A 16,135-nucleotide genomic window follows, 5' to 3' on the forward strand; every position below is an offset into this window, starting at 1 on the left:
CTACTTGGGAGGGTGAAGCAGGAGAATTGCTTGAACCCGGGAGGTGGAGGTTGCAGTGAGCCAAGATCCAAGCCACTGCACTCCAACCTGGGTGACAAGAGCAAGACTCCGTCTCAAAAAATAAATAAATAAACACATACAAACTACAAATCCTTGACAGCAGCCAATCTGTTTGAAACACTATTTCATAATATTCTTGTTTACCACGTTTTCTTTGTGTGCCAGGTAGTTATCAAAGCACGTTTATTATCAGCACACACACACATACACGCACACACATAATGTAAATGAAATGGACAGGTTTTGTTTCATTCTAAATATCTTCCATTTTACCTGAATGTAAAAGCCTGTTATGAACTCTACAAGTATTTTAGGTCTCCTCTAACCTGTAGTTATATTTGTAATGAGTTGAAAATAGTTAACTACTTCTATTTTTTTTTTTTTTGAGACGCAGTTTCGCTCTATCGCCCAGGCTGGAGCACAGTGGCCGGATCTCGGCTCACTGCAAGCTCTGCCTCCCGGGTTCACGCCATTCTCCTGCCTCAGCCTCCCCAGCAGCAAGGACTACAGGCGCCGGCCAACACGCCCGGCTAATTTTTTTATATTTTTAGTAGAGACGGGGTTTCGCCGTGTTAGCCAGGATGGTCTCGATCTTCTGACCTCGTGATCCGCCTGCCTCGGCCTGCCAAAGTGCTGGGATTATAGGCGTGAGCCACCTCGCCCGGCAACTACTTCCATTCTTAGTTCTTTCAATCTTGCCTATGATTTAAAGAAGGGCATTCCAGTCTGCTTGCATGGTGCTTTGCTAATTTCTAATGCTGATTTCATGCCAAACTCTCCAAAATGCTTCTACAAATCTTTTGGTGTCATTGGCTCAAAATGTAAATGGACTTTGGTTATTTTTAATGTCATAATTATAAATTTAGCTTCTCAAGCGTGAAAAAAAGCACTTTATAGGAATGTATTTTACCACTTTTCCATTTGTGGGAGATATAATTCATTATTTCTTGCTTTGGTAAGAAAAGTGAGGAAAAAGGGAAATTTATCCATTTGCAGGCTGTTTAAACTTCCAGACAGGTTATAATTCATCATTCCAAACAATAAGATGACTGTTACATTTCTCCATAATTTTTATTTGCTAATAAAACGGAGGCAGCGCTTTTTTTCTAAAAATAAAATAAAATAAAATAAATAAAAACAACAACAGACCCCCCCCTCCCCACCCCGTACCTTCTGTGCAAATTCCTATTAAGTCCTTTATCCTGTCAGTGAGTCTGAGGGCCCCGTACTCTTCAGCTCCATCTCGCGGAGGAAAACGCTATCGGCACCCTCAGCTCCGCCCAAGGGCCGCGATCTCTACAGGGGAGATGAAAAGCCGGCGACGCTACACAGGCGTGGACCCTCCACGAGTGTCCCTTTCCTGTGGGTTAAGAGTAGGAGCGTCTGGGCAAAAGGTGGGAGCTTTCAGTTGCCAGGGCCCTTGGGAAAGCACGTATTTAGATTTCATTGATAAATTCAACTGAATCCGGAGAAAAATTATACTCCATTCACTGGCATATTTAGAACGGAATTCCCATTGACCCGAGGCTCCCGGTTGAATCCTTTAAAGGAGCCAAGCGAGGACGTTCTCGAAACAGCAGTGCACCATGTACACTGTGGGAGCCCCGCGCGATCGCCCGCAGAGCGTCCTGTAGGAACGTCACAGAGCCCAGAGAGCGTCCCGTAGGAACGTCACAGAGCCCAGAGAGCGTCCCGTAGGAACGTCACAGAGCCCAGAGAACGCCTGGGGACAGTCGGGGAGGCAGTTCGGGAAGGGGACGGTTAAGTTCCCTCGAAGAGGACGCCGCGGGCCAACTGGAGTCTTTTTCGTGCTCTCCGCGCCCGCCTGCCGCGGGTAGCATCTTCTCAGCGCCCCGGCGCCCAGGAACGCCCAGGAAACCCAGTCCTCCTCCTAAGCAACCTGCGGCGCGGGGATGCCTGCCTTTTGCTATTATTATAAAAGTGCGTGCGACTAAACCTTCAGATTTTTAGACGTACTTCTCGCTTCCTCTGACCCGGGGTGAGGGAGCCCCCGAGGCTACCGCGGGGCGGGGCCGGGGCCGGGGCCGGGGCGGGGTGGGGCGTCATAGCCGCCTCAGGCAGCGCCCCGGCCGCTGGCGGGAGGCGGCAGCGGCGCGGGCCGAGCGGCGAGGGGATTGGCTGCGGCAGGCGGAGACGTCAGGCTCCCGCGGCCCAAGCGGCCGCCGGGCGCGGCGCGGCGCAGTCGGCTCCAGTACTCCCAGTAACGAGGAGGTGTTCTCGGCCGTCCCACCCTCCCCTGCTGTCTCCGGGTTGCGCCGCCAGAGCCGGGACGCGCCTCCGCTGCCCTCGCCGCCTCCATCCCCGCGGCCGCAGCTCCCCTCGCAGTCAGCGCGCACACCATGACGAAGAACGAGAAGAAGTCCCTCAACCAGAGCCTGGCGGAGTGGAAGCTCTTCATCTACAACCCGACTACCGGAGAGTTCCTGGGGCGCACCGCCAAGAGCTGGGGTGAGCGGGCGGCAGCTGGGTGTCCGGGGCCGGCCTCGGTCCCGGGGGCGCCAGGCGCGGTCGGGTGGGAACGGAAAGGCGGGAGGCGGCTCCCCGCGCCGGGGCCCCAGACCGCCCGACCCTAACCCGGGCGGCGGCGGCGCAGTGCGGCCCCATTCATTGCTCTCCGGGCCGGCCGGACTGGCCGTCGCTCGCTCCCGAAGCAGCGGGGCCCTCGGGCAGCCCGGCCTGGCCGCGCCGGTTCCTCCCTCCCTGCCGGGAGCAGGGCGCACGTGCTGCCCGGGCCTCCCGCCCGGCGCGGCGCCGGAAGCCGGGGACCCCTGCCCGGAGCCGGGCCCCGAGCGTGCGGGAGCCTAGCCCCCGGGCCTCCTTTGTACGGAGCGCTCCGGCCGGAGAGGCCCTGGCGGAGGCGCCCGGCCCGCTGAGCGGTTCGGTGAAGCCAGACCCTGCCCCACTCCAGGGGAGAGGAAATTTCCACTCCCGCCGCTATCTTGTGACTCGTCCACGCTGCCACCCCGACCGGTCGGAAGAGTGCGACTGAGTGTTATGTGTGGGTGTGGGTTCCTTAAACGTGTAGCGGTGAGTTAATCACAGAAGTACATTGTACGAGAAAATGCACTTGAATTTGGACAGTGAAAAGGCCCCTGAAAAGGTTGTTTCCTCCCGGATTCCTTTTTAATTACAGAGATTTTCTTCCTTACAAATTTGCTCCTTTGGGGAAAGTAAATCCTGTCTGAACAACACAGGTTTTTGTTTTTGTTTTTCCTGTGTCTTCAAAACAGGAGAGTGATGGTTGTATGTTAGCAGCTTTTTTCTATGCGTGAGCTCTTTGTTTTAAAATATTTAAACCATCTACCATGTAGAGTTGCTTTAGGATGCCTTTTTTTTTTCTAAAATTGTATCAATATCTGAATGCAGGCTAGAGCTTTTTTTTTTTTTTTTTTTTTGCCTTTATACTTAAGTAAACTAACTTCACCTTTTTAAAATCTTTTTGAAACATTTTGTTAGTGGGTCTTGAAAGACCATTTCTTTCTGAGGATAAATCTCGAGAGCTTAGAACTATTTGGACACAACATTTTTAGGATAAGCATGGAGAAATAAGCTATGACTCAGAAAATAAACTGTTGCTGCAGACTGAAGTGGACTCCTTCAGGCTGAAAAGGCGACTTCGGTCTTATCACAAACCGAATGGGGCCTTGGAGGATTTTTAGCCCAACCCCCACGTAAGAGAGATGAGAAAAATGAGACCCAGAGAGGTTGTAATTTTTGCCTTGTGTAAAATTACATATGCCACAAAGCCAAGAAAAGAACCCAGTTCTCCTTTAATCCTAGTCCAGCGGTTGTATTATTTTACAGATGCCTTGCCTAACTGCATGGTAATCACTCAAGATTTTTATTTAAATTGCTGTCTTCTTTTGGGAACCCACTAGTGTGATGAAGAAATAAATCTTGCATCCAGATTTACATGGGAACAAAAGAACAAAGAACATTTATAAAGCTTAATTGCTTGTTTCTAGAGTGTACTAACTTTTTGCTGAAGAAATTTTTGAGTGGTGGAGAGGGATTAATTTTGATAGGCTACCTTCCTCCCTTTCTCCTTCCCCAGGGCTTCCTCATTTCCAGAACAGAGTAACTCCACTTTGTGTTAGAATGACGTTTCTTACTGCAGACAGTGCTCTTCAACCTTTGTATTATATGACCTAGGGTAGAGATTTTATTTTATTGGATCAGTGCATTTAAATAGATAACGTGCACAAATAAGTATAGGGCAGTGTGTAAGGACTGTAAAACTAGTACAAGTGAAGTTGGGATTCATTTTGGAAGAATTAAGCCAATCTCTTCAAAATCGATAAGTATTACTCTTATCAGTAAATTTTTTGTTTATTGTAATAATAGTAAACCGATGAAGAATGGCATATGTAGGTGAAAATTTACCATAATCCTGTCCCAGTATGCGGATATTCTTCTAAGGATATGTAAGGGAGTCGTGAGAGGAGGCCGAAATCCGTATTCAGCTTGCCAGGCTGTGTACCCTAGACCATGGTTGGGTCTGCCTAGAGAAGGGGCACCTTGTCCTAATTCTTGCAAAGACCAGATCAGTTTGGAGAGGTCTGTGCCTCTGGGGATATGTCTGCCAGGAGGGGTTCCTTTTCTAATGCTCTCAAAGGGACTGTATGGGCTTCCTGCCGGATCTCATCATACCTCAGAGATACTATTAACATTCTGGTATATATCTTACTAAATTGTGTATAACATTTGCTTTTTTTTTTTCTTTTAACAAAAGGATCATAAAGTGTTGTTTCATATTCTGAGTATATTGTGGTCATCTTTCCATGTTACTAAAGATTTATTTTTAGAGACAGGTTTCCCTATATTCACCCTTTTCACGTACATTTTTGCAAATTTATTTCTTTGGTATATATTTATACCGATGGGATATCTAGGCCATTCATATGTACTTTTTACATTTTGAAAATTTGTTTTCGTGTGCCTTCCAAGAAGTTTCTAACAATTTATACTTCCAACGGTGTGTAGCGGTGTCTCATACCTTCATCAGCACTGAGGCTATTTTTACCCGGGTTATCTCTTTTAAAACCTTACATTTTTTGGGCCGGGTGCGGTGACTCACACCTGTAATCCCAGCACTTTGGGAGGCCGAGGTGGGTGGATCACTTGAGGTCAGGAGTTCAAGACCAGCCAGGCCAACATGGTGATACCCTGTCTCTACTAAAAATGAAAATAATGATAATAATAATAATATTAGCCAGCTGTGGTGGCGCCTGCCTGTAGTCCCAGCTACTTGGGAGGCTGAGGCAGGAGAATCGCATGAACCCAGGAGGTGGAGATTGCAGTGAGCTGAGATCCACAGCACTGCACTCCAGCCTGGGTGACAAAGCAAGACTCAATCTCAAAAAAAAAAAAAAACCTTACATTTTTTGGTAACAGCTTTTTTTTTTTTTTTTTTTTTAAAGAAAAACAGCCTTTTGTTATTTTGTAAATTTTTTTTCTAGTTGTCTTTTTGACTTTTTTTTTTAAATCAAATTTTATGTAGGTGGTGGTAGTAAAAGATTATGTGTTTGTTGTAGGGGGTAGAAGAAAAAAAAATTACATCTCTTTTGACCTTGTAAAGTTCCTAGGACTCCTGGTGTGTCTACTCCCAGGATTTTATCATTCATTTAAGATGTTTCCCGGTTTTGTTTTTAGACATTTAAGGCTTTAGTATGTTTGTCTCATTTTGATCTGAGGTTCCTCTCCAAGTGCATTGGATACGTTAAAAAGCACACATCTTTAAAAGGTAGTTGTGCTATTTACATTTTGGGTAAAGTGAAAGTGTTGCATGTTACATTGCATTGCCTTATTTAAAACAGCTACATAAAGATTTTGAGTGGCCGCTTTATTGTGTATTCGGCTAATATCTTACAGGTGGTTACAGCAGTTTCGAAATGTTTATACATAAGTTACCTCATGTGATTTTCACAGTAACCTACAGCCAACTAGTTGGGTGATCCAAGTGTACTTAGCACTGCTTTTCAAGCTGAAAAGTAAGTATACATCAGCAATAAATAGTTGCCATTTATGAATACACGGGACAAAGAAAATTGAGCACCTAGTGGCTGATGTTGCAAAATATTAAATAACTTAAGTTCATTGAATACAATTAGAGTCAAATTAATGAAGCTTAGAGATTGTCTAGTGTTATTGAAACTACTAGTAGTGGGCCATGTGTTGCTATTAACATTTTTTTAAATGATGAAATAGAATAGTAAAAATATGTTTATTTTACCTAATATGTTTATTCTAGCTAAAAAAAAAAAGTGTTATTTCATGAAACTTTTGTGTATTTTGCATATATAGATACCCCAATGTAAACTGTAATTGTTACTTTGGCTCATAGTCCAAAAACTCTTGAAAGCCACTAATCTAGCCCAGTGCCTTCGTTTCATAGGTGGCAAAATTAAACCGATGGGTCATGTGATTTGCCAAAATTCACTCAGGAAGTTAGGGATGAAATCCTTGGGGCTTCAGACTCCAGGGCCAGAGATTTTTTAAAAAACAAAACAAGGCTGGACTTGGTGGCTCATGCCTGTAATCCCAGCACTTGGGAAGCCGAGGCAGGCAGATCACCTGAGGTCAGAGTTTGAGACCAGCCTGGCCAACATGGTGAAATCCGTCTCTACTAAAAATACAAAAATTAGCCCGGCATGGTGGTGGGCTCCTGTAATCCCAACTGCTCTGAAGGCTAAGGCAGGAGAATTGCTTGAACCCAGGAGGCAGAGGTTGCAGTGAGCCGAGATCGTGCCACTGCACTGCAGCCCGAGTGACAAGAGCGAGACTCCGTCTCCAAAAAAAAAAAAGAAAAGAAAAACCAACTATGCCATGATGTGTTGTCATTTCATAACATCTACTTGTGAGCTTCTTCGGGGTTCATTATCTTTATTAAGGTGGTCTGTCAGTAAATGCTTTCTATTAACATTAACTTAAAACTCAAGTCACTGATTTCCAAGCCTAGTCAGAATTCTGAACCAAAACTATTAGCACATATATTTTGTTTGTGTGCCTTTTCTTTTACTATAGGTCCATGAAGTGCCATTTTCTCAGTCACTTCTAGGTCATGACTCAGTAATTGTTCTACTTTGGAGATCAGACTTCATCCCACCTGGGGCATCTGACAGTAGGGGAGAAGGCAGATGTTTGTTTTTCAGTGTCACATAATTGTTGTAAGATGGTGTTCTTTGTCACACATCTTAATGTGTGACATTGTTAATGTGGAGAATGTGGAGTGTGCCATTAACCCATTTATGCTGGAGGTTGCAATTTTTTGCATTTTTGCAATCAGATCTTGGCAATGACATTGAGCAGTAGGATATAACTCCCACATGCTTAGCGTTCCAATAATGGAACACAGGCATAAATAGAAGCTTTACAAACTTTACAAAAATGTGCATCACTGGGAAAGTAACAGGACTTACCTTACCCTGTGTGCCAGCTATAAATGCAGGCCAATGGTACATGTGATGGCAGCAGAAGAGCGGGGCAGGTACTGAGCCATCATCTAGCGGGAGAAAGTACCTCCTGGATTGTCCAGGAAGTAGTCCTGTGGTGGGAGGGAGAGAAAGGGTAAGTTTATGTGTTGTGTTATACCATTGTAATTATGGTAGTACGAGTGCTTTAAGATTATTAAAGAGCCTCTCCCCACCCCTGATGTAATTTGATTTCTTTGAAATTGACTTTTGGATTTATATCTATAGAATTAAACTAGTTGTATTAAAAGAAGTCTTAAAAGGCCTCCTATCTGTAGTAACAACTTTTCCATGAGTTTATCATCATTTAATTAAGGACCAGTCATTTAACACTGATTGTGAAATAGGAGGAAACACCCATTTAATCTTGAAAGATAAATTTATTATTTTCTAGTTTTGCATTCATTCTATTGGTTTTGAAGAAAAGTCACCTGTAATCTTTAACCACTTATATAACTACTGTTAACATTTTATGTCTTTTTCCTGTGTATAAATAAGTTTTTGAAACATACCTGAATAAAGTTTTAAAATGCATAATTACATACCGGATCTTATCATTTAACATTTAAGGAGAATGGTCTTTATTCCTCTGCCTTTCTCCTAAATGTTGATGTGCTGGAGGTGTCCTTAGTTCTGTCACCTTTGTGGTGACCATATACACTTCCTGTTGAATTTATCTAAATTTCTCTGGTCTGGTGGCTTAGTTACTATCTCTGTTGGGACTCCCAAAGCTGCATATCTAATCATGATTTTTTTTTTTTTAAGACGGAGTTGCGCTCTTGTTGCCCAGGCTGGAGTGCAATGGTGCGATCTCAGCTCACCGCAACCTCTGCCTCCCGGATTCAAGCGATTCTCCTGTCTCAGCCTCCCAAGTAGCTGGGATTACAGGCATGTGCCACCACGCCCAGCTAATTTTTGTGTTTTTAGTAGAGATGGGGTTTCTCCATGTTGGTCAGGCTGGTCTCAAACTCCCGACCTCAGGTGATCTGCAGGCCTTGGCCTCCCAGTGTGCTGGGATTACAGGCGTGAGCCACCGCGCCCGGCCTCATATGACTTTTTAATGTTGATATAACCACCTGCCTATCAGAAATCTCCAGTTGGATGTTTCATAGGTATGTCTTCATGTAAATCTGTGTTGTTCTCAAGGGCTCCTTAGCGTGACATACAAACTCTTTAAAATCTCAGTGGCTTACTTCTCTCCTGTCATCTCTCTCTACCGTTCCACATCGTTATTTCCTACCCCTTCTGGGCTGTTTCCTAGCTTCTGGGCCTCTCATCCCCTTATTCCATGTTGGTCTGGCTACTCAGATGTCAGCTTTGATAGTCTAATCTCCGGAAAACGTCTTTGAACTCCTCTTTGCATTATGGCAGGGTGCAGTGGCTCTTGCCTGTAATCCCAGCACTTTGGGAAGCTGAGGTGGGTGGATCACTTGTGGCCAGGAGTTAGAAGTTGGCCTGGGCAACATGGTGAAACCCTGTCACTACTAAAAATACAAAAAATTAGCCCACGTGTGGTCACGTAGTGAATGTTTGCAGTCAGACTTTGATGATGACCTGTCGTCGAGCTACATGGGAGGCTGAGGTGGGAGGATCCCCTGAGTCCAGGAGGTCGAGGCTACAGTGAGCTGTAATTGTGCCGCTGCATTCCAGCCTGGGTGACAGAGTTAGCCTATCTAAAAGAAAGGTTAAGATTCAATAAAATAAAATAAATAAAAGCTTTTTCTGTCATAGCATTTGTAACTTTATATATTGTTGTCGTTGCCTGTTTACTAGACTGTAATCTTATTCGTGTCTTATTCCTCTTGGATTCTCTAACTCCTGGCCTGTCCTGGCACTTACTAGGAGTGTAATACAAGCTGGTTGAATGAATGAGCAGTGGTGTGGATGTTTCCATGAAGTTAGTCTTCTGCAGTATTGTTTCTAACATCTTCACAGCGTCTGGCGTACCGTAGTATAATCGTCCCCTCAATTTGGGGGCATTTTCCTTTTTCTTTTGCTAGAGTACTGATGGGTTTTCATGGAAGTTCAGTGTTCAAAGGAAGCTTAGTGATTTTTCCACTTAACTTTCTTATTGGAGACTCAGCTGAGTTTGTGACATGCCTGGATTGTGCACCTGATAACAGTGACAGAACCAGGGCAAAATTTTATTTAGGTTTACTTCCTGCTTTATTGCTCTTTTCAGCTTCTTATACTGCTTTCATGAGACCCTCACAAAGTCTTTTTGTCTTTTAACTTACCTGCTCTCAAATTTAATGGGAGTTTATTCAATAGTGCCCTTCTTCCCTTATGGGATGCTATTACTGATAATATTTCTGAAAAAATTTTTTTAACGCGATAACCTCCCACATACCTGTTTAAACTTTGTTACTGACTCATTTGGGGAGCTTGCTCTTATTTGTGACTTCTCAGGATTTTGCTGGTGCTGTGGGTAAGATATGACTTTGGAAGTGACCTTCCTGCAAGGCATGGGGTACTTTTCTTTTGGTTTTAGCATGTTGGCAGTATCTGGCTCATAAAAGTGGCCCTTTACATACTCCTGCTCCCACTCCCTAGCTTTCTAACCATTCCTTTCTTTTTTTTTTTGAGACAGAGTCTCGCTCTGTCACCCAGGCTGGAGTGCAGTGGCCGGATCTCAGCTCACTGCAAGCTCCGCCTCCTGGGTTCACGCCATTCTCCTGCCTCAGCCTCCCGAGTAGCTGGGACTACAGGCGCCGCCACCTCGCCCGGCTAGTTTTTTGTATTTTTTTTTTCAGTAGAGACGGGGTTTCACCATGTTAGCCAGGGTGGTCTCGATCTCCTGACCTTGTGATCCGCCCATCTCGGCCTCCCAAAGTGCTGGGATTACTAACCATTCCTTTCTTAATTCCTCCCTGTTTGCTCTTCCTGTCTTCTAAATGTTTGTGATGGTTAATAGTATTGAGTGTCAACTTGACTGGGTTGAAGGAAAGAAAGTATTGGTCCTGGGTGTGTCTGTGAGGGTGTTGCCAAAGGAGATTAACATTTGAGTCAGTGGGCTGGGGAAGGCAGACCCACCCTTAATTGGGTGGGCACCATCTAATCAACTGCTAGTGAATATAAAGCTGGCAGAAAAACTGGCCTAGCCTCCTAGCCTACATCTTTCTTCCGTGCTGGATGCTTCCTGCCCTCAACATCAGACTCCACGTTCTTTGGTTTTGAGACTCAGACTGGCTCTCCTTGCTCCTCAAGGAGATATATACATATCTCCTATTTAGTTCTGTCCCTCTAGGCCCTGACTAATACAATGTATATATCTCAGGTGCTGTCTTTGGGCTTGTTTTCTCTTCTTTCCTGGCAATGTCATATAATAACTGCAAAGATCATTCACAGATTTTACTTCTTGTTCGACATCTCTCTCAGGTTCCAGGCCCCTGTTTATTCTCAGTTGCTTTCTGCATATCCCACAAATCTGAGTGTGAGGCTTAGATGTCTTAACTAACTCTTATACCAGGTAACATCATCTGGTACATAGCTCGTTTCCCTTCCTCCACTGAAGTTCTGTATTGCTCCTGTTTTGGCAGTTTTAAAAAACAGCTTCACTATCCTGTCCTCTAGGCTCTAGACTTAGCCAAATTGTGCCGGTCCTATTCAATAACATTGCTTGAATCTCTTGAATCTTTGTGGCCCATACCCCCATTACTCGCACTACACTTATTTTAGGAATTAATTTTCTTTGACTTAGTCAACATTTTCTCTTTACTCCATCAAAACACACATTCAGAGGACACCTGAGATGCTCATTTTTCCTAACTTCATAATCCTAGCCACCCATTCCAAATTTCATTAACACTCCCACCAAACTTGTCCTCATTTTATCGGGATCCTGTAGTGCCTTTTCTTTTCTTTTTTTTTTTTTCAGATGGAGTTTCGCTCTTGTTGCCCAGGCTGGAGTGCAATGGCACAATCTTGGCTCACTGCAACCTCCGCCTCCCGGGTTTAAGTGATTCTCCTGTCTCAGTCTCCCGAGTTGCTGGGATTACAGGCACATGTCACCACGCCTGGCTAATTTTTGTGTTTTAAGTAGAGACGGGATTTCATCGTATTGGTCAAGCTGGTCTCGAACTCCTGACCTCAGGTGATTCGCCTGCCTCAGCCTCCCAAAGTGCTGAGATTACAGGCATGAGCTACCGTGCCTGGCCAGGGGGTGCCTTTTCTTATAAACTCTCTGATTAAAACACTTGAAGCACCAGATGAAGATCTTTGTAATTTTTTCACAGTTGTTCCAGCTTCTCATAGATGATTGGCTTTCCAGCTTTTATCTGCTGCTTTAAACACACACACACACACACACACACACACACACACACCCCTGTAGTGTTGTTGACCCTGGGGAAAGTGGGTCTTACCTATTGGTGCATCTCCAGTAAGATCCAAAGAATCAGCGAGAACATTGTGACTTAAGCAATGTAGCCCATTGCTGTCAGGTTATTTCTAAAGCTGCAGCTTTGATCATATTACTCTCTGTACCCCAAAACTGTGTTTGGGTCCATGCTGCTTCCAGAAAGTTTAGGTAAGTTCCAGACAACCTGGCATTCCAGGTTTATTGTATGTGGGCATGGAGCTGTTTCCAACCCTAAATAACCCATCATTTCCCACCTCGCCTACAAATGCACCCTATGTTGTAGCCACATAGATGTATCTGAGACCCTTAGTCTGGAACCCCTGTCTGTTCCTTCCCACATCTCTCCATTCTGTGCACATGAATTCTTCCTCATTTCACAGACCTAGCTTCAGTGCTGACTCTGCCATAAGCCTTCCCTGATATGCTCAGGTGGAAATAATACCACTTATTTCCTATAATGTCGAAAATGTTATATCTGTACATAAAGGCATAGTTCTGTCACCCAGTTCACAGTGGCTCTGCTCTACTACATTTCTAATTAAGTTTTGAAGTTTCCAGAGAGGGCATCATAATACAAAGTGAACTGGTCGGCTTATATATTTTTACTCGATGCATCTTAAAAGTACACCAGTATACTGAGAAGATGACCAGATAGGACTCAGAGACCTAAATTCTAGTTCCACATCTCTGTCAAAGCTTAGATAACTCAAGATCTCTTAGCCTTGTTTCCTTTATAAAAGAAAAAAGTTCAGACAGGCATGGTGACTCATGCCTTTTAGCCCAGCACTTTGGGAGGCCACGATGGGAGGAGCACTTCAGTCCTGGAATTCAATACCAGCCCGGATGATATAGGGAGGCCCCATCTCTACAAAAAATAATTTAAAAAATTAACTGGTTGTGGTAGCGCACATCTTTGGTTCCAGATGTGTGCTACCACAGCCAACTAATTTTTTAAACCAGGAGGTTGAGACTGGACAATCACTTGAGCCTGGGAAGTTGAGACTGCAGTGAGCCATGATTGTGCCACTGCACTCCAGCCTGGATGACTGAGACCATATCCCCCCAAAAAAGAAAAAACAGTTGTATGAGATAGTTTCAAATGTAACTTTGAAATTACAACAAAGCCTACTTATATAAATGCTTTGGAATGGGAGGCAGCAAGCTTCAAAGGACCATATTGTTGTAGGCTTTGCTGACCACATGGTGTTTGTTGCAACTACCTAGCTCCACTACTGTAGCTTGAAATTGACCATAGAACTAACGGGCATGTCTAGCATTTTATTTACAAAAATAGCAGCAGCCGTGGTTTGCTTTAGAAGTTAGAGTTGGCGAGTGGTCATTGTAGTCTGACTCAAGAAATCTGAACTGGTCTTAAATGGGATGTGGACTCTTGGCTTTGTTCTTTTCATATAACAAAAGTAACACCATTTTTTTACAGTACAGATGTGAATATCAGTAAGTCCACCATCATCTTCAGCTTCTTCCCTGGGTAGCCCCTGTTAAGTATATAAATCATTTTTGAAAGGTAATATGTGGCATGTCCATAAAGGTCTGGCAGTGTCTTAAAAAGGTAAATATATGCCCACCCCCTGAGGCAGGAGTTCTGCTCTTGGGTGTGCTTTATCCAAGAGAGATGAAAACATACATTCACAAAGTACTCTTGTACAAAAATATTCATAGTAGCTCTATTCATAATAGTTCCAGACTTGGAACAGTTCAGGTTTTTATCAGCTAGGCGATAGATAAACTTGCGTGTCTACCCAATGGTATACTACTCAATGGTAAAAAGGAATGAACTACTGATGTACAAAATGTGATGAATCTCACAGGTTGACTGGGAACAAAAGCCTTACCAAAGAGAGGACATACTATATGGTTTTATTTATGTGAAATTCTAAAATAAGCAATTCTTACCTATGCTGGAAAAAAAAACCCAGAACGGTGGTTGCCTTTAGGGCAGTGGACAAGGAGAAGGACTAGGAAGGGACGTGAGGGAACTTTCAGGGTGATGATAAGTGTTCTGTATCTTGAATAGGGCTTTGGATCATAAGTGAATGCATTTGTCAAAACTCATTAAGTGGTATATTGGAGATTTGTATATTTCACTGAATATGCATTTTTTCTCAGTTTTAGTTAATACACATGCTGAAGTGTTCTCTGATGTTTGCAACTTGAAATGAATCTTAAAAATGAGATAACTAGGTGGGAATTGAACAATGAGATCACTTGGACACAGGAAGGGGAGCATCACACACCGGGTCCTATTGTGGGGAGGTACAGGGGGAAGGGATAGCATTAGGAGACGTACCTAATGTAAATGACGAGTTAATGGGTGCAGCACACCAACATGGCACATGTATACATATGTAACAAACCTGCACATTGTGCACATGTACCCTAGAACTTCAAGTATAATAAAAAAAAATGAGATAAATACAGCAAAATGTTAAATGTAGAATCCTGATGGTTTATGGGTGTTCACTTTTAGGTTTCACTCAACTTTTCTGTGCATGGGTAAACATTCCTAATTGAGTGTTGGAGAATATGAATACACTTCGTGTGTTTCTCTCTACCTCCTTCACCAGTCTCAGAGTGTTTCCTACAGATGACTATCAGGTTTTCTGTCAGTCCTTTTTTCAGCACCATTTTTATATATGTATATAAACATGTTTCTGTATATATGTGGAATATATAGAAATAAGTAGGTTCTTGTCTACCTTTATGTGAGTAATAGGAAACTCATATGTTCTGGAACTTGATTTTTTTTTCACTTAATATGTTTTGGCTGTATATATAGGTTTGTGTCATTCCTTTTCATAGCATAATGTATTAGTCCATTTTCACATTGCTATGGGTAATTTATAAAGAAAAGAGGTTTAATTGACTCACATGATATGGCTTGACTGTCCCCACCCAAATCTCATCTTGAATTGTAGCTCCCATAATCCACACATGCCATGGGAGGAACTCAGTGGGCGGTAATTGAATCATGGGGGCAGGTGTTTCCTGTGCTGTTCTTGAGATAGTAAGTCTCATGAGATCTGGTGGGTTTTATGAATGGGAGTTCCCCTGCACATGCTCTCTTGCCTGCCGCTATGTAAGATATGACTTTGCTTCTCATTCACTTTCCACCATGATTGTGAGGCCTCTCCAGTCATGTGGAACTGTGAGTCAGTTAAACCTCTTTCCTTTATAAGTTACCCAGTCTCTGATAGGTCTTTACTAGCAGCATGAGAAGAGACTAATAAATACACTCACAGTTCCACATGGCTGGGGAGGCGTCAGGAAACTCACAGTCATGGCAGAAGGTGAAGGGGAAGCAAGGCATTTCTTATTCTTACATGGTGGCACGAGAGAGAGAGAGAGAGAGGGAGAGAGCGAGAGCCAAGGGGGAAGTGCCACACACTTTCAAACAACGAGACTCATGAGAACTCATCATGAGAACCGCAAGGTAGAAGTCGGCTTCCCATGATTCAGTCACCTCCCACCAGGCCCCAACATGTGGGGATTACAATTTGAGATGAGATTTGGGTGGGGCACAGAGACAAATCATATCACATAATATTCCATAGTGTGGAGATTATGCTATAGAATATATATATTTCTTTCTGATGAATGTTTAAATTGTTTTCAATTTTTATCTTAAAAATTGCTGCAGTGTGACTTTTTATCTAGAATAAACTGAGAAATGGAACTGCCAGTTTATAATATATATTTATTTTTATTAATATATTGTTCTGAGTGGGCGCAGTAGCTCATGCCTATGATCCCAGCACTTTGGGAGGCCGAGGCAGGCGGATCACCTGAGGTCAGGAGTTCAAGACTGCCTGGCCAACATAATGAAACCCCATCTCTACTAAAAATAAAAAATTAACTGGGCGTGGTGGCGGGTGCCTGTAATCCCAGCTACTTGGGAGGCTGAGGCAAGAGAATCGCTTGAACCTGAGAGGCAGAGGTTGCAGTGAGCCAAGCCTGCACCACTGCACTACAGCTTGGGCAATAAGAGTGAGACTCCGTCTCAAAATATATATATACACACACACACACACACACGTGTATATACATATATGTGTGTGCATATACATATATGTATATATTGTTCTCCAAAAAAGCTGTACCAGTTTATAGTGCCACCAGCAGTGGATTGAAGTACCTTTTCTCCTCAAGCACTGGATATTATAACAATATTGTACAATCATACAAAAATATTGTACAGTTTTTTCCA

At 43.6% G+C, this 16,135-nt stretch overlaps 1 protein-coding gene across 1 annotated transcript in view; it reads left to right on the plus strand.

Moving 5' to 3' along the window:
- Positions 1 to 1,729: 1,729 nt before the first annotated feature.
- Positions 1,730 to 16,135, plus strand: part of ATP1B3 (ATPase Na+/K+ transporting subunit beta 3) — a 50,028-nt gene continuing 35,622 nt past the window's right edge. Inside the window, exon 1 of the mRNA XM_026454183.2 lies at positions 1,730 to 2,529. Coding sequence (XP_026309968.1) covers positions 2,421 to 2,529 — 109 coding nt within the window. The 5' untranslated portion in view covers positions 1,730 to 2,420. The remainder of the gene's footprint in view (positions 2,530 to 16,135) is intronic.

Source organism: Piliocolobus tephrosceles, chromosome 2 (assembly GCF_002776525.5).
Source record: "Piliocolobus tephrosceles isolate RC106 chromosome 2, ASM277652v3, whole genome shotgun sequence".
Classification (NCBI taxonomy): Eukaryota; Metazoa; Chordata; class Mammalia; order Primates; family Cercopithecidae; genus Piliocolobus; species Piliocolobus tephrosceles.